We start from the raw sequence: 19130 nt of genomic DNA, 5'->3' as shown, positions 1-19130 counted from the left end.
GACTGAGTCCTTCCTGGGCAAATTGCATTTTCCCTTGGTGATGGTTTAGTATTACAGGCTTTTACCAGGGCGTTCCTCCCTTAGGCTTGCCCAGAGCTTCTTCTATTTACATCTCTATAGAGCAGCAGAGAACAGCGATGAAACCTCAGTGGCCTTGACAAGAGGATCGCTTTCTGGTGCGGATTTGGTCAACTCCTCACGAGGGTGATTCCTTCACCCTGTGTGTAATTTGTGTGGAATTTTCTGTGTGTCTGTGTAGAATAACAATAATTTTCCATTCCATTTAGTTAGTTTTCTTCTTTCCCTCACTCATAATAAAGTGTTCCACCACAGATCAGAGCCAAAATCAATATTCAGATATCATTTAAAGTCCCACAAGAATGTTATATTTTAGAGGGATTAGTTTTCCTCTTATTTGTGCAGTTTTATAGTACCCACTTTCAAAAAATTGGACACGGGCTGGGAAATTTCCGTTGGTCGAAATTGTAAGTCTGATCTCTCAAATGGTAAATAATGTAAATAGCTTGTTTGTTCACCGCAGTGTTTAGAACGAACTACCTGGCCTTGAATAAAAAGCAAGACCAGCAGCTGCTCTGATAAGTTAACAGGCAATGAAATCAAAGCCAAAATCATTGGGATTATTTGTTTTCAAGTAGCTCAGACAGTAGAGCATGGCGCTAGCAAATAGTTCATGGGTTCAATTTCCAGGTAATGCATAAATTGAATGCATGCAATAGAAGTCACTTTAGATAAAAGCTTTTGCCAAATGCATAAATGTACTATGAAAATCATGGATTCACTGTAAACTCAAGGGGGGCCTTTAGAGAATTCACTCCAAAAACTGGCTGTCATTAAATCTTTCATTAGAAGGAACACTCAGACCCCAAACCCGAGCTGTAAACTGAGTTGGCGTAGTCGGCGGGATTCTGCAGTTTCTCCCCACCAAGCAGGAACCATTAAAATCCTAAATTGAGAAATTCCAGACCATTTTCCAAGAGGTGGAGGTACAGGAGGCTTGTGTGTTCTGCATGTGTGTGATAGGTTTGGGGGTTATGGGGTGGGATGGATTGATTACAAGATTAGGTCAGCTAAGTAGCGCTAATCAGAACTGTGGCTGGTATGACAGGAAACAGAGAGGTCTGCTGTCCATAATTACAAGTGTGCACATCATCGATGATATCATGCTTTTGCAGCCCATTACACGCTTATGTGAACACACACTACTCACAATGTGACTTTCTTATTTTAAAATGTATCTAAGTAATTCTCTTTTTATTTTTTACTCTAAGGCACATGACCTGGTCTTTATTGTCAAATGTTATCTGGAGTCACTTGCTAGTCTTTTTACTTACTCTTTGAAATGAAGTAAATGCCTTTTTCTAACATTTGTTCCCTCTCTTTTTTCTTTCTAGCACTCTCAACAACAACAACATCACCCTCATCCCACTGTCAAGCTTCAACCACATGCCCAAGCTGCGGACACTGTGAGTACTGAGAAGCTTCTTGTCCACTTCATGGCATTACTACCAGGGCTTGACATTAACTTTTTTGCTCACCAACCTCTGTGGCTAGTGGTTTTCCAAAGTTACTCAGCATTTTCATTTGACATCGATACCATGGGCAAAAACTGCCATAAAGGTATTTTTAATATTATCTCATAATTTGGCAGCAGGTATATTAGGCTGCTGTCACTTTAAGACCAGATGCACGGATCCATTATATCCTGTTGTGTTTTCTTTCTCAACTGGTTACGTTCACTTACAACATAACTGACTGTGTTTACGTGAACACTCACCAAGACCAGCATTTTGACGTTATTTTGTGTGTATTTGACTGTTTAAGCGCAATAAGTAGCGAAAAAGAACTCCTTTTAGTACTGAGAGGCGGCTTTATGTGCGCACTTTGGGTGTGAGCAAAAAATCTGCGGGAATTAGTAAAATTTTGCACAATATGCACAATCCCACAGTGAAATTCAAGCCCTGTGACACCAGCAATATTCATCCAGAGCAAATGAAACAAGTGAGTGAGGGGAGGCGGGTTTGTGTGTCGATTCGCTGTTGGAGAGATGAAAGAGAGAGAAAGAGCAGCTGGTAAATGAGCATCTGTTTAAAATATGCATTGAAAAAACTATATTTATGACAAAACGACGTTGAACTTACTTTATTATTTCAGATGCCTTTTTAAAAGACTACAATTGAAAAATGTATATAATATATATTAAATCCAACCTGCCTATATGGCTATACAGTAGGAGTGACTGCATTACACGCCAGTGGTGAAATCCACCCGCATTTGACAAATGTAATGTTGAGCCCTGATTACTATGAATGCTACACCATCAGACATTTATATACTGTCTACATTTATTGACGTTAATACTAAATCTTAACTCTTTTTTTGAGGATTGGCTGCTTGACTGGAGCCCCTCTCCAGGCTCTGTGGTGACGCCGTGCCAGTTATCAGAGCGGGGGTCTGTTTGTGCAGCAGACATTGTCTTGGTTGAACATTTTGAGATGGCTATAATACACAGATGCCTGTGTTGCACTGTCGGACCCAAACCACAATTGATATAAATAATTACACAGTCCCCAAATCTCAGATAAATAATTTCCTGCTGTGGCCGACCTAAGATATTAACGCGACTCAGAGATGCTTTTGTTGTTATTCGAGTGTGGTCATTCTTCTCTGAACTTTGGGTCTAGTAGAGAGATAAATAAAGAAATATGTCAAGAGTAAGCACTAGTTTCATTTTGGGGCTTCTAGGAGCTTGAATCTTGGTCTGAAATACCAGGTTTTAGGGTTATTGTGACCCTGGCACATATGTTCGGAGATTCCTCCTTCGATCAGTCATTTCTTTTTCTATATATATCTCCTCCTTCCTCCGTCATGGCCGCCGAGCGTTCTCCCTGGAGTCATCCATAGCTCGAGCTCCACAGCCGAGCAGTCTGGCCTCCCTCCCATCAGTCAGCCCATCAGACAGGCCAGCCCCCTCATGCGGGATTGAATTTGCTGATGCTCGGATGGCCAGGCGCGTTGCTCCCTGGGCAGTATTGAATTATCCACAGCGAGGCTTTGGTTGCTACCCAGTTCCTTTGGATTGAATTTTCTGTCTCTAATATCCCTGATATATCTGTATTGAATTTGTTGCTCGTAAAAACAACTTATTAAATCAAATGTTTAGAGATGCTGGTAATCCATTTAGTAGGATGGTGGTTTGGCTCCAGGTTTCTGATGAAATAGTCCAGTTCACCTCACCTTTCCCCCACCACCTCCACTTCGCATCCCCTTCTACAGACGTACTATCTTTGTGCATTCAATTAGATCAAATGATATCACCGCATGATGCTTGCCATTCAATAACTCAGACAAATGAAAAGCACTCCCACCGCGAGGCAAGTAGTCATTTTCCGTGTATCACGGTCGATAGGGTGTGTGTGAATGTAGAGCTGCCCATTGTGTCCGTCCTCGGCTCATCCCATGCGTAGCTCCTTCTCCCCATGTCATCCATCTCTGTAATCCCACTCATCTGTAATTAATCCGCAAAGACAGGGGGCCAGATACTGGATTTGTAATGGGAAAAGCTCTATTAAAACCGTCGCCCCCATGCTGAAATTGTCAATGAGCAGGTTTTTGTCCCCCTAACTGGATTCAGCTTGTTATTTCATTTACAGACAGTGGTGACCGATATAGCTGCGCCTTTTGATTTGCTGACACCACTTTTTCTTTGAACTGTGTCTCTCGTCCCCTTTGTGTAATGGCCCTTGAGAGATTTATATTAAGATGTGAAAGATGTTATTGGGAATTGTGCCATATCGTCAAAGACCTTGATAAAATTAGGGTGCATGCTCTGGGGATTTGCGAGTGGTTTCCTGTGGTCTCGGTGGAGATGGCACTATCATCTGTACAATAGAAATACCCGTGTCACTTTAATTCTGATGTGTTATTCCGAGTCTGCATTACTGAAACTTTATAGAGATTCTCCCTATGAATACTTACTTGATCTCAGCAGCTATTTCCTTCCTCTTTTGCATTTAAATGCCATATCACAGATGGAATATGACACGAAGTGTGTGGTAAACATTTCTCTTCTGTTTTTGTCTTCAAAGAGCTATTTCCTGACAATTCTCAGGAATCATCCACTCCAGTATTCATGCTAAACGTACAAACCTCCTCTGACCTTTATCCGATACTGTCTTACTATCTGTCCCTCATTATTCTCTCTCTCTCTCTCTCTCTCTCTCTCTCTCCAGTCGCCTGCACTCCAACAACCTGCACTGCGACTGCCACCTGTCCTGGCTCTCTGATTGGCTGCGGCAGAGAAGGGGGCTGGCCCCTTTCACACAGTGCATGGCCCCCGCCCATATGAGAGGTCTCAATGTCCCTGATGTTCAAAAGAGAGAATTTGTGTGCACAGGTATTTACTTACTCTTTCAGAATGTCCTTCTTTTGACTCCTAACTCTAATGTCAGTTTCCACATCTGTCTGGGTAAATCTTATAACTACAAAAAAAGAGAGAAATTTTATGATTATATTTATATTATTATAGACTATATTTATCATATCTTGCTAGAAAATTAAGGACCATATTTTTGTGTTTTGCATTTTGTGCATTCAGTCCAGGATTTTTTTTTTTTTTTTCAAATTTTTCTTTCATGACATATATTCCTCTGACATACTTTTTTTTTTTTTTTACATTATAGTACTGACAGTAATAGGAGAAGTGTTGTGAGAATAATTTTAGCTAAATAAATAATAAGGGCCCTATAATACACCTGGCGCAATGCATCGCAAAGCGCAACACAAGTGTGTTTGCTAGTTTGCGTCCGGCGCCGTTCGCGTTTTCCTGTTCAGCGGCACGTCCTTAAATTAGTAAATGCATTTGCACCAGTTAGTGCACCCATGGGCGTGTTCAGGCGCATTGCTATTTTAAGGAGCTGAAAATAGACTGCGCCATAGACCGACTCAAACCTGGTCTAAAGTCTAAAGTCAATGCCGCAATATATTTTGTTTGAGCGTGTTGGTAGAAACTGCGCCTCTGGGCACGTCCACAGTGTGCGTTGACTTTGCTTATTACACACAGGGGTGCGCATCACACAAACATGCCAAATATTAAAAACAAAAGGATTAAAGTGTCAAAGAATATTATTATGTAGGCTACATATATATAAAAATGTAATGATGAATAGTCATTGCGTGTATTAGAATTAGGCTACCTATTTTCAATTCAGCCTATTACTACTTATTACGGACACAATCACTGCTAATTCATCCCACGCCTTCTTCAGTCAAGTCAAGTCAAGTCAAATTTATTTATATAGCGCTTTTACAATTGGTAATTGTTTCAAAGCAGCTTTACATATTAGAAGCACAGAAAAAAGGGAAGTGGTTAAAAATAAACTGTACAAACAAGCGTGGTAATATGTAACATATACAAGATGGTGCTACATTAAGCCAATGTCGGCTGACTTCCAGGGGTGGAAAAACCCCCCTAGGATAAAAACCCAGCGTGCTAGCACTGGGAAAAAAGTCCTAGGAGGGAAAAAACCCCTTGGAAGATATATATAATATATGTAAATGGATATGGAGATCAAAATCTGAATTATACATTTTTATTATAGAGATTAAAAATAGATTATATATAAATATATGTAAGCGGATACGGGGATTACAAATCTGAATTATAGATGCAGCCAGAATTGGATCTTTAGGCCCATTGTCTCCTGGGCTACGTTGTAGTCAGGTCCAGACGCAGGTTCTCCATCTGATCTGGATACGGCCTGGATCCAGCACCCGGCAAACCTCAGGATAAGCAGAGAGACAGATATTAGCGTAGATGCCATTCTTATTCTGATGTACAGGTATATCTAGTGTTATAGGAAATGTTCTCGGTTCCGGCCGATCTAATTATTGCAGCGTAACAATCCTTTAACGGATTTGAAAAATGTTAATGTATTGATAATGTGTTATGTGTATGCAAGAGCAAAGAGATGTGTTTTTAGTCTAGATTTAAACTGACAGAGTGTGTCTGCTTCCCGAACAATGCTAGGAAGATTGTTCCAGAGTTTAGGTGCTAAATAGGAAAAGGATCTGCCGCCTTCAGTTGATTTTGATATTCTGGGTATTATCAACTGGCCTAAATTCTGAGATCGCAATAGACATGAAGGACTATAATGCATTAAGAGCTCACTTAGGTACTGGGGAGCTAAACCATTTAGAGCTTTATAAGTAAGTAGCAAGATTTTAAAATCTATACGATGTTTAATAGGGAGCCAATGTAATGTTGACAGAACTGGGCTAATATGGTCATACTTTCTGGTTCTAGTAAGAACTCTAGCTGCCGCATTTTGGACCAACTGTAGTCTGTTTAAAAGCCGAGCAGAACAACCACCCAGTAGAGCGTTACAGTAATCTAGTCTTGAGATCATGAATGCATGAACCAACTGTTCCGCATTTGTCATTGAGAGCATATGTCGTAATTTAGATATATTTTTTAGATGGAAGAAGGCGGTTTTACAGATACTAGAAACATGACTTTCAAATGAAAGATTGGTATCAAAGAGCACACCCAGGTTCCTAACTGAGGACGAAGGTTTAATGGAGCACCCGTCAAGTGTTAGAGAGTATTCAAGGTTTTTTCGTGAGGAAGTTTTTGGTCCAAAGATTAGGATATCAGTTTTTTTCTGAATTTAATAATAAGAAATTTCTTGTCATCCAGTTTTGGATGACAAGAAAGCTTCACCCCGGGAAGCTTTGGTGGATTCCTGCTTGTCCCGTAGATGATCGGTTTCTTCACTTGAAAAGCATTCAGCTTTTCTGCCATGTAAATAGCAATCCACCATGGTGCGAGCACATCTCGCTCTTAAAGGGAATGGGAGATGACACTCTTATTGGTTTATTGAACGTTACGCCCATTACTCATTAAGAGAATAGGGACAACCCATTTCAAAAATGCGCCCCGGCGCACAGACCGTTTTTCCGTCGTTAAATTAGCAAAAGTGGATTTGGACACGCCCTGAGTGCACCTGCGCCGTGCGCTTTACACTTTGCATTTAGATCGTTAAAATAGGGCCCTAAATCTTAATGGTCTTTAAATAGGGTTCATTTTCTATACAAAAAAAAAAAAAAAAAAAACTAATAATAATTAATGTGCAAATATTGTCTATTTATTACAAGTAACCACTGAGGGCCTTTTCATTGTGTTGTTTTATAAAGCCACTCAATACATTCTGTATCTTAATGGACCTTTGGGTTTCATTGGTGAAAAAGTTCACGTTCAGCTCTTGTTAATTAAGCCCCCTTTTCCTCCCCCTCTGATTAATCAACTGATGAATATACTCCAACACAAACACAAAACACGCTGCAAGAAAAAGCGTTGCTTAATTAAGCTGCAAAGGAAGACAATAAAACAACAGGGAGCCCGTTCTTGCTGATTATGTACTGTATTAAAAGCTATTTTCACCCGTCTCGACTCATGCTGTTATCTGAACTAATGCTAAATTTCATAGTCCTGAATGGAAGCTACATGACAGTTATAACTACTATCAGAAAGCATGTGTTTCTATTCATGTTTGACCCAAAGTGGTGTTAATGTTCCCTGTGATCTACATTTCTTTTCTTGTGTCATTAAACCTTGTTGCCTTCAATTTTCCTCCTGATATGTTATTTTTCCATCTTTTTCTCCACCTCAGGTCCTACTCAGTCGGAGCCAAGGTCATGTGCTCCCCAGGTGTCCGTCTGCCCTGCCGACTGCACCTGCAACAACAACATCGTAGACTGCCGTAGAAAAGGCCTGACGGAGATTCCTGCCAACCTGCCTGAAGGAATTGTGGAAATGTATGGATTCCACTCTATTTTCCCTTCTGTATTTGTGTAAAATGTGCCAGGGTGATAAGTACCGCTGGTGTTGTCTGTGCAGTGATCTGCCTTCTTCCTCTTGTCATATAACAAAGGCCATTAGCAGTGCGGTGTAGCTGCCTCATTAGCGAGTACGTTAACGCTGTGCCGCAGTTGCAGATAGATCTTGCTCAGTGCTACTGGAGGTCTACCAGCCTGTCTGCTGGGTTTAGGCAAGTACTGTAGATAACCAGTTAAGGATCAAAATGAGGCAAGTTATACTGAGTTTGATCTAACGTCCAGGAAAGCCGAGTGTCTTAGTAGCAGATTCAAGCAGTGCTTGTATATACTAAGTATGTACTTCATAATTAATCTTACACCAAGACTTTCGTAGTTGATATGACATTTCACAACAGCAAAAGCCAGTATGCTAATGAGTGCACCCCGTTATTAGCTGTTACAAGTTACTATTCAAGTAAATGGTTAGAAATAAAATAAAGAACAAGCTGGGAACAGTCTATTAGGTTGCATTTACACTGCATAAATCTGTTTCACATTACATTTACATTTATACCTCACCAAGATGTGTGTTTTAATCAAGACCTGGAATTGAGTTGGTTCTCAGTACTGCCAATACTGTAGAAAAAACTTATTTTAGTACCCCAAATATGGACATTTCTACACAGTCTCGCAAGGAAACTCTCTTCCGAATGTTCATTTTGACCTCATTTAGAAGGATATTCTCTAAAGCCTTCGTTGTCTTTGATGACTGTGGCTTTTGATGTGATTTGGTTACTTTTTAAAGCAGCTATTAGATTAATGTTATTGTCAATTTTTCTGCCTATTAATTTTTTTATATGACCTTTGCAGTATTGCGCCGTCTATGTTGGCTTGTGTAATGTTAATGTTAGCATATTAATCTTAGCTTTCTGAGTAAAAAGCAATCAAATTAATGTAATTCATACAGTACTGCCATTTAAAACATCTGACCTTGTTGTTGTTCCAGCTACTTCTGTATTCAGTGTCCTTCAAATACAAGAGAACATCTAAAAGAGGTTTTGCGGTGTCCTCCAAAAAGGTTTTGGTTGTGCATGGGAAATTTGCAAGGCCGACGTTTCCATTGTGCGAATAGGCTGGGATGTTGTGTTTAATGACCATATAGCAATGCAGCAGATTGCTCACACATATGCATAATGTTACAAAGAAAACACAAGTTTTTCAATGTGCTTTGGCTGTCTTACCTCAGGCTGTTTGAATGTTCTCGTGCTTTGGACAATGTCCATATTGTCTTGGTCAGGGTATTTGGTATCCATATTGATTCAGAGATCCTTGTTTGCACTAAAGGACAGGTAGGTAATTGCCCTGATATGTGCTGTTCCTCGCCGTTGTTGTTATGTCAATAGTGTATGACCTTTGCATAATAAATGGATATGCAGGCTAGGACACATTAGCCCAAACGAGCCCATGGCCAAAAACAAATTGGGCTAATGAAATGATGTATAACCTGGAGCATGCAGTAGAGCTGCGCTTATTTCTCAGGGACTTGTTTTCAGTGCACTCTTATCCCAATGATCCAAAACACAAATTGAACACTTAATGTACAGGCTGCCATAAAGCATTAGATAGCTTTCTCTGTAGACCTCCTGAAGAAGCATTAAGCACCAGCAAGACTCTCAAAAATGAAAGGTTCTTCAATGAAAGACTCCTTTAAGGCACTTTAGGTTCAACAAAGCAAAAACAATTTTCACTGAATCGGGTTCTTGCTCTGTGCTTCTTGAGCGATTTAAAATAATAAAAGCAGAAATGATAGATAGTAGATAAATGAAATTATTCTAAATAAAAATGCATTAGGTTGTTCAGATCTGGTTATGTTTTTTATAGCATGAGCATAAAGATGGTTACATGAACTAAAGTTATTTGTTGAACCTAAAATCAGGCTTTTTTATTTTAATTGGAATGTTTAATTTTTAAAAGTGGGACACACCTATGCTTTCAGACTCTGACAAATGAATTACCAACAGATCTGTGTTGAGAGGAATAAATGTAATATGTACATGTACATTTGTGAAACACCTACAGGAATATAACATTGTTGTCTTTTCTGTGCATTGCCATATTTGTTTTGTAATTGTAATATTTACAATTTCTAGTGTAATGGAAAAGTCAGTGTTGTATAACAAAATGTATCCATCTGTTCCTGTGTAGCCGTCTGGAGCAGAACATGATCAAGAGCATCCCAGCAGGAGCGTTCTCCACATACAAGAAGCTAAAGAGAATGTAAGATCTTCCTCACACAACAACACAAACAAATACAAAGTTCTGTCATGAAACTCTAGATGGCGCAGGTTGATCTTTAGGACTTTAACTCAACCTGCATGCAATCACATCATTCTCTATAGGGCACAGCTGATTGGTTCATGCTGTAACAGTAGTCAATGAGCTTGCTGCTCAACCTTCAAATACTTGGTTAGCATTTGCCTTAGCAGTGCAGCATGCTTTCAGAAACCCTCCTCCTTCCCCAGCTCCACCTGTATAGATCTGCTATGGGTAAATCATGTATGCTATTTTACAGCAGCAGCATGTCTTACTTGTTCACAGCAGCATGTAATGTATGAATTGGCAATAGCAAGTCCTGTACTTGCTCTGCAGTAGTAGCAATAACAGCAGCAGCAGTAATAATAGCAGCAGCATTAGCAGCAATAACATTTGCAACCGGAATAACAGTAGCAGCAATAACAGCAGCAGCAGTAAAAACAGCAGCAATAACAGCAATAACAGCAGCAGCAGCAGCAGTAATAAAAGCAACAGCAGCAAAAACAGCAGCAACAGCAATAACAGCAGCAGCAGCAGCAACAGCAATAACAGCATCAGCAGCAGCAACAGCAATAATAGCAGCAGCAGTAATAGCAGCAGCAGCAGTAACAGTAATAACAGCAGCAATAACAACAGCAGCAGTAACAGCAGCAGCAGTAATAACAGCAGTAATAATAGCAGCAACAGCAGCAGCAGCAGTAATAACAGCATCAGCAATAATAGCAGCAGCAGTAACAGTAACAGCAGCAGCAATAATAGCAGCAGCAGTAACAGTAATAACAGCAGCAATAATAGCAGCAGCAGCAGCAGTAATAACAGCAGCAATAATAGCATCAGCAGCAGTAATAACAGCAGCAATAATAGCATCAGCAGCAGTAATAACAGCAGCAATAATAGCAGCAGCAGTAATAACAGCAGCAATAATAGCAGCAGCAGCAGCAGCAGTAATAACAGCAGCAATAATAGCAGCAGCAGCAGCAGTAATAACAGCAGCAATAATAGCATCAGCAGCAGTAATAACAGCAGCAATAATAGCATCAGCAGCAGTAATAACAGCAGCAATAATAGCAGCAGCAGCAGCAGTAATAACAGCAGCAATAATAGCATCAGCAGCAGTAATAACAGCAGCAGTAACAGTAACAGCAGCAGCAATAATAGCAGCAGTTATAATAACAGCAGCAGCAATAATAACAGCAGCAGCAGTAATAACAGCAGCAGCAGCAATAATAACAGCAGCAGTAGCAGTAATAACAGCAGCAATAATAGCAGCAACAGCAGCAATAATAGCAGCAGCAGTAACAGTAATAACAGCAGCAATAATAGCATCAGCAGCAGTAATAACAGCAGCAGTAACAGTAACAGCAGCAGCAATAATAGCAGCAGCAGCAGCAATAATAACAGCAGCAGCAATAATAACAGCAGCAGCAGCAATAATAACAGCGCCAGTAGCAGTAATAACAGCAGCAATAATAGCAGCAACAGCAGCAATAATAGCAGCAGCAGCAGTAATAACAGCAGCAATAATAGCAGCAACAGCAGCAATAATAGCAGCAGCAGCAGTAATAACAGCAGCAATAATAGCAGCAGCAGTAGCAGTAATAACAGCAGCAATAATAACAGCAGCAGCAGTAATAACAGCAGCAATAATAGCAGCAACAGCAGCAATAAAAGCAGCAGCAGCAGTAATAACAGCAGCAATAATAGCAGCAACAGCAGCAATAATAGCAGCAGCAGCAGTAATAACAGCAGCAATAATAGCAGCAGCAGTAGCAGTAATAACAGCAGCAATAATAGCAGCAGCAGCAGTAATAACAGCAGCAATAATAGCAGCAACAGCAGCAATAATAGCAGCAGCAATAATAGCAGCAACAGCAGCAATAATAGCAGCAGCAGCAGTAATAACAGCAGCAATAATAGCAGCAGCAGCAGTAATAACAGCAGCAATAATAGCAGCAACAGCAGCAATAATAGCAGCAGCAGCAGTAATAACAGCAGCAATAATAGCAGCAGCAGTAGCAGTAATAACAGCAGCAATAATAGCAGCAGCAGCAGTTATAACAGCAGCAATAATAGCAGCAGCAGCAGCAGTAATAACAGCAGCAATAATAGCAGCAGCAGCAGTAATAACAGCAGCAGTAACAGTAACAGCAGTAGTAATAATAGCAGCAGCAGCAATAATAACAGCAGCAGCAATAATAACATCAGCAGCAGTAATAACAGCAGCAGCAGTAATAACAGCAGCAATAATAGCAGCAGCAGCAGTAATAACAGCAGCAGTAACAGTAACAGCAGTAGTAATAATAGCAGCAGCAGCAATAATAACAGCAGCAGCAATAATAACAGCAGCAGCAACAGCAGCAATAATAGCAGCAGCAGCAGTAATAACAGCAGCAATAATAGCAGCAACAGCAGCAATAATAGCAGCAGCAGCAGTAATAACAGCAGCAGTAACAGTAACAGCAGTTGTAATAATAGCAGCAGCAGCAATAATAACAGCAGCAGCAATAATAACAGCAGCAGCAGTAATAACAGCAGCAGCAATAATAACAGCAGCAGCAATAATAACAGCAGCAGCAATAATAACAGCAGCAGCAGTAATAACAGCAGCAGCAATAATAACAGCAGCAGTAATAACAGCAGCAGCAGTAATAACAGCAGCAGCAATAATAACAGCAGCAGCAGTAATAACAGCAGCAGTAACAGTAACAGCAGTAGTAATAATAGCAGCAGCAGCAATAATAACAGCAGCAGCAATAATAACAGCAGCAGCAATAATAACAGCAGCAGCAGTAATAACAGCAGCAGCAGCAAGAGCAATAATAACAGCAACAGCAGTAATAATAACAGCAGCAGCAATAATAACAGCAGCAGCAGTAATAACAGCATCAGCAGCAGCAGCAAGAGCAATAATAACAGCAACAGCAGTAATAATAGCAGCAGCAGCAGCAAGAGCAATAATAACAGCAACAGCAGTAATAACAGCAGCAGCAGTAATAATAGCAGCAGCAGTAATAACATTATCAGCAGCAGCAGCAAGAGCAATAATAACAGCAGCAGCAGTAATAATAGCAGCAGCAGTAATAACATTATCAGCAGCAGCAGCAAGAGCAATAATAACAGCAACAGCAGTAATAATAGCAGCAGCAGCAGCAAGAGCAATAATAACAGCAGCAGCAGTAATAACAGCAGCAGCAGCAGCAGCAAGAGCAATAATAACAGCAGCAGCAGTAATAACAGCAGCAGCAGCAGCAAGAGCAATAATAACAGCAACAGCAGTAATAATAGCAGCAGCAGCAGCAAGAGCAATAATAACAGCAGCAGCAGTAATAACAGCAGCAGTAAAAACAGCAGCAGCAATAATAGCAGCAGCAGCAATAATAACAGCAGCAGCAATAATAACAGTAGCAGCAGTAATAACAGCAGCAGCAGCAATAATAACAGCAGCAGCAGCAGTAATAACAGCAGCAATAATAGCAGCAGCAGTAGCAGTAATAACAGCAGCAATAATAGCAGCAACAGCAGCAATAATAGCAGCAGCAGCAGTAATAACAGCAGCAATAATAGCAGCAACAGCAGCAATAATAGCAGCAGCAGCAGTAATAACAGCAGCAGTAACAGTAACAGCAGTTGTAATAATAGCAGCAGCAGCAATAATAACGGCAGCAGCAATAATAACAGCAGCAGCAGTAATAACAGCAGCAGTAACAGTAACAGCAGTAGTAATAATAGCAGCAGCAGCAATAATAACAGCAGCAGCAATAATAACAGCAGCAGCAGTAATAACAGCAGCAGCAGCAATAATAACAGCAGCAGCAATAACAGCAGCAGCAGTAATAACAGCAGCAGCAGCAAGAGCAATAATAACAGCAACAGCAGTAATAATAACAGCAGCAGCAATAATAACATCAGCAGCAGTAATAACAGCAGCAGCAGCAATAATAACAGCAGCAGCAATAACAGCAGCAGCAGTAATAACAGCAGCAGCAGCAAGAGCAATAATAACAGCAACAGCAGTAATAATAACAGCAGCAGCAATAATAACATCAGCAGCAGTAATAACAGCAGCAGCAGCAAGAGCAATAATAACAGCAACAGCAGTAATAATAGCAGCAGCAGCAGCAAGAGCAATAATAACAGCAGCAGCAGTAATAATAGCAGCAGCAGTAATAACATTATCAGCAGCAAGAGCAATAATAACAGCAGCAGCAGTAATAATAGCAGCAGCAGTAATAACATTATCAGCAGCAAGAGCAATAATAACAGCAGCAGCAGTAATAATAGCAGCAGCAGTAATAACATTATCAGCAGCAAGAGCAATAATAACAGCAGCAGCAGTAATAATAGCAGCAGCAGTAATAACATTATCAGCAGCAAGAGCAATAATAACAGCAGCAGCAGTAATAATAGCAGCAGCAGTAATAGCATTATCAGCAGCAGCAGCAAGAGCAATAATAACAGCAGCAGCAGTAATAATAACAGCAACAGCAATAATAACAGCAGCAATAATAGCAGCAACAGTAATAATAGCAGCAGCAGTAATAACATTATCAGCAGCAGCAGCAAGAGCAATAATAACAGCAGCAGCAGTAATAATAGCAGCAGCAGTAATAACATTATCAGCAGCAGCAGCAATAATAACAGCAGCAAGAGCAATAATAACAGCAGCAAGAGCAATAATAGCAGCAGCAACAGCAATAATAACAGCAACAGCAATAATAACAGCAGCAATAATAACAGCAGCAGCAGTAATAATAGCAGCAGCAGTAATAACATTATCAGCAGCAGCAGCAAGTGCAATAATAACAGCAACAGCAGTAATAATAGCAGCAGCAGCAGCAAGAGCAATAATAACAGCAGCAGTAATAACATTATCAGCAGCAGCAGCAAGAGCAATAATAGCAGCAGCAACAGCAATAATAACAGCAACAGCAATAATAACAGCAGCAGCAGTAATAACAGCAACAGCAATAATAACAGCAGCAGCAGTAATAACAGCAGCAGCAGCAGCAAGAGCAATAATAACAGCAACAGCAATAATAACAGCAACAGCAGTAATAACAGCAGCAGCAGTAATAACAGCAGCAGCAGCAGCAAGAGCAATAATAACAGCAACAGCAGTAATAACAGCAACAGCAGTAATAACAGCAACAGCAGTAATAACAGCAGCAGCAGTAATAACAGCAGCAGCAGTAATAACAGCAGCAGCAGCAGCAGCAAGAGCAATAATAACAGCAAGAGCAATAATAACAGCAACAGCAGTAATAACAGCAACAGCAGTAATAACAGCAGCAGCAGTAATAACAGCAGCAGCAGCAGCAGCAAGAGCAATAATAACAGCAAGAGCAATAATAACAGCAACAGCAATAATAACAGCAACAGCAGTAATAACAGCAGCAGCAGTAATAACAGCAGCAGCAGTAATAACAGCAGCAGCAGCAGCAGCAAGAGCAATAATAACAGCAACAGCAATAATAACAGCAGCAGCAGTAATAACAGCAGCAGCAGCAGCAGCAAGAGCAATAATAACAGCAACAGCAGTAATAACAGCAGCAGCAGTAATAACATTATCAGCAGCAGCAGCAAGAGCAATAATAGCAGCAACAGCAATAATAACATCAGCAGCAGGAGTAGTAATAACAGCAGCAGCAGTAATAACATCAGCAGCAGTAATAACAGCAGCAGTAATAACATCAGCAGCAACAGCAATAATAACATCAGCAGCAGGAGTAGTAATAACAGCAGCAGCATCAGCAGTGTAGCAGATCTATTCCACCAAGACCAAACATATCAACATTGTCATATCCATTATATCCATGCCAAACACTCCGACAGTTGTCATGAAAGAAATTATTGTACCATTTACACTAGATTTGTAACAATAAATGAATACTTTTTCAAAAGTGACAGTAAATCATTTATAATCTTACAAAAGATTTCTATTTCAAATAAATGACGTTCTTTTGAAATGCATCAAAAAATCCTGTAAATGAATGTATCCACAAAAATATTAAGCAGCTGTTTTTAACATTGAGAATAATCAGAAATATTTCTTAATTACATTTTAAATTATATTCAAATAGAAAATGGTTATTTTAAATGGTATTACTATTTCACAATATTACTGTTCTTTACTGTATTTATGAATAAATAAATGCAGCCTTGGTGAGACTTTTTTCAAAAACATTTTTTTTTTTTTTTTAAATCTTACCGACCCTAAACTTTTGAATGATAGCGTACATCTAAAAACCACTTTAAAATCAGCTAAACATTTCTTCTTTTGACAGATCTAGAGATATACACACTTTGTCTTTTTATACTTTTTCACCCTATAAATGAACTCTATACTTGCTGCAAGTGATCTCCTGTCAGCCACTTATAAAAAATAGTAGAAGGGATCATAACATGCACAGCAGTTTCCAGAGGGATGTCATCCTGCTCAAGAAAATCTATATTTTAGACACAAATTCAGATATTTAATGAGAACTTCTCACCTCTGCTTTTGCAGTCATCCCTTGACATGAAGAGCTCAGTATTTTGAGTACAGTTTTTGACAACCACTTCTCTCGGAATCATTGTGGAGTTACTGTAATTTCTACCTCAACAACCCAAAATTGAGAAACACTGATATCTAGTATACATGACAGAAGACAAATCATTAGTTAATCACCCTCATGTCATTGTAACTGGTCCACACAGCTAAATTGCTGTATTTCAAGTCATGTAATAGCTTTATATGTGAGAAGAAGTAAATGGTTTTCAATTTTAAAATGCTAATGATGGCCACCAGATAGTTTCTAATGTTCTTTTCCCCTCAGTATCGAGTTTGCTGGGTATTTATAGAGTATCGACATCCTGTCAGACAAATGTGCAAACCATCCCTTTGTTGTTCTAACAGTCAACTGTATTATCTCTATTTGTGTGTTTTATGTTATTACAGAGACCTGAGCAAGAATCAGATATCCGAGATTGCAGAAGATGCGTTTAGTGGCCTGCGCTCGCTCACTTCACTGTAAGTGTTTCTCACACGAAATGACACAACATATTAAAATTCATACAGCTGAGCTGCATAGCAATACATTTACATAGATAATAGGCGTGTGTAAATGTAGACAGTCAGGTGAAAGGACAGGTGTCGAATAAATCAGCTGACAGAGCGGAGACGAGACAGCCCACTGTCTGTCTGCGTGTGTGTGTGTGTGTGTGTGTGTGTTTACTGACATCTGCAGCAGCATGAACACAAGGGAGGACTTTCATTTAAATCACCTCAACAAGTCAGAAAGAGACAGAAGACTCAGCGTGCGCATATTAATTTGGTCAGATCTATTTCCCTGCGTCCGGCCCACACAGCTGTACACGAGACAGAGCTCATTTACACATGCCGCGTGATTAAAGAGACGCTGAGGGGAGGAAGATGGGCTGCAGTCTCTCAGGGAATAGGAATAAAGCGAAGAGGATGTCATAAACACACAACCACACATTTGCTTGGAAATTAGAGAAATAGTTCAGCCAAAAGTGAACGTCCTTCAGAGCTTATATGCACTCAACTCATTCTTTGTTCTGTGAAACACAAAATATAATTACAAACTTCAAAAGGACACAGAAACACCATAAATTATCATATAAATGTTCTTTATGATTCATGCTTTGTGTCAGGAACAGACCAAAATTTGGCTGAAAATGTTGACATCTGCATGGCATGATGATAAGTATTAATATGTGATTTTTGAAATAATTTAATAATTAAATATGTTTTTTTTCTTAATCAGTGGTTCACAAAATCAATCTGAGTGATTTGTTTCTCAATTAGACTGATAAACTCAAGTCACATACTATAAGGTGAACATTACCAGAGATTTTCTGACAGTAAAATTTCAGTCTGTTTCTCACGTACAGCTATAAGACTTTGAGGTTGAGTTTTATGAACCACATTTGATGATTTTTTTTTTTTCTTTTCAATTTTTAAAACATGAAAGCCCCTCTATGAAAGACACATGCATGATTGATGAGTTGCACATGGGTTACACATATCGAGACACTGTGGGTTGATTCATTGTTCTCTGTTTGCATTGTAACTGTGTTTGTCTATAGGGTCCTGTATGGAAATAAAATCACAGAGATCCCAAAGGGACTGTTTGATGGCCTGGTCTCCCTCCAACTGCTGTGAGTGCTGCATTTGTGGCTCAATAACCTTCAATGTCAAGAAGATAATATCCTGTGTGTGTGTGTGTGTGTGTGTGGTCCTGGTAAACCTTGCGTTACGGGGACAAAATGTCTCTACAAGGATAATAATACCCGTCTTTTTGGACCTTATGTGTTTTTTTTGTTTTAGGGTTACGGGATATACTATACAGTTTGTACTGAATAAAAATCACTATGTCTGTGGAAAGTCCCCATAAAAAAATCTGAATCGGAATCAGAATGAGCTTTACTCGCCAAGTGTAGAGAAATTAATGTACAGCAAGGGTGCATTAAATTAATCAAAAGTGAAAGTAAAATCTTTTACATTGTTACAAAAGATTTATATTTCCAATAAATGCTCTTAAAGGATTAGTTCACTTCTGAATTAAAATGTCCTGAAAATTTACTCACCCCCATGTCATCCAAGATTTTTATGTCTTTCTTTCTTCAGTCGAAAAGAATGGAAGGTTTTTGAGGAAAATATTCCAGGATTTTTCTCCATATAGTGGACTTCACTGGGGTTCAACAGGTTGAAGGTCCAAATGTCAGTTTCAGTGCAGCTTCAAAGAGCTCTACATGATCCCAGACGAGGAATAAGGGTCTTATCTAGAGAAACCATCGGTCATTTTCTAAAAAATAAATAAATAAAATTTAAACACTTTTTAACCACAAATGCTCGTCTTGCACTGATCTGTGATGCGCCACGAAAGGTCACACATGACGTAGACGTTTAAAGACTAAGTCAAACATCCTTTACAAAAAAAAAAAAGGTAAAACAATGATGTCGGATGATTTTGAAGTTGGAG

At 39.5% G+C, this 19130-nt stretch overlaps 1 protein-coding gene across 2 annotated transcripts in view; it reads left to right on the top strand.

The window, feature by feature from the left end:
• The window catches only part of slit3 (slit homolog 3 (Drosophila)), a 222381-nt gene that overhangs the window by 132496 nt on the left and 70755 nt on the right, over window positions 1-19130 (top strand). For both annotated transcript variants that reach the window (XM_067366470.1, XM_067366461.1), the window contains 6 exons: window positions 1413-1484; window positions 4251-4414; window positions 7689-7833; window positions 10039-10110; window positions 17084-17155; window positions 18235-18306. In XM_067366470.1, the coding sequence (XP_067222571.1) occupies window positions 1413-1484; window positions 4251-4414; window positions 7689-7833; window positions 10039-10110; window positions 17084-17155; window positions 18235-18306 (597 nt within the window). The remainder of the gene's footprint in view (window positions 1-1412; window positions 1485-4250; window positions 4415-7688; window positions 7834-10038; window positions 10111-17083; window positions 17156-18234; window positions 18307-19130) is intronic.

The sequence above is a fragment of the Chanodichthys erythropterus genome, chromosome 1 (genome assembly GCF_024489055.1).
Source record: "Chanodichthys erythropterus isolate Z2021 chromosome 1, ASM2448905v1, whole genome shotgun sequence".
Taxonomy (NCBI): Eukaryota; Metazoa; Chordata; class Actinopteri; order Cypriniformes; family Xenocyprididae; genus Chanodichthys; species Chanodichthys erythropterus.
This window is presented reverse-complemented; position numbering and strand designations above follow the sequence as displayed.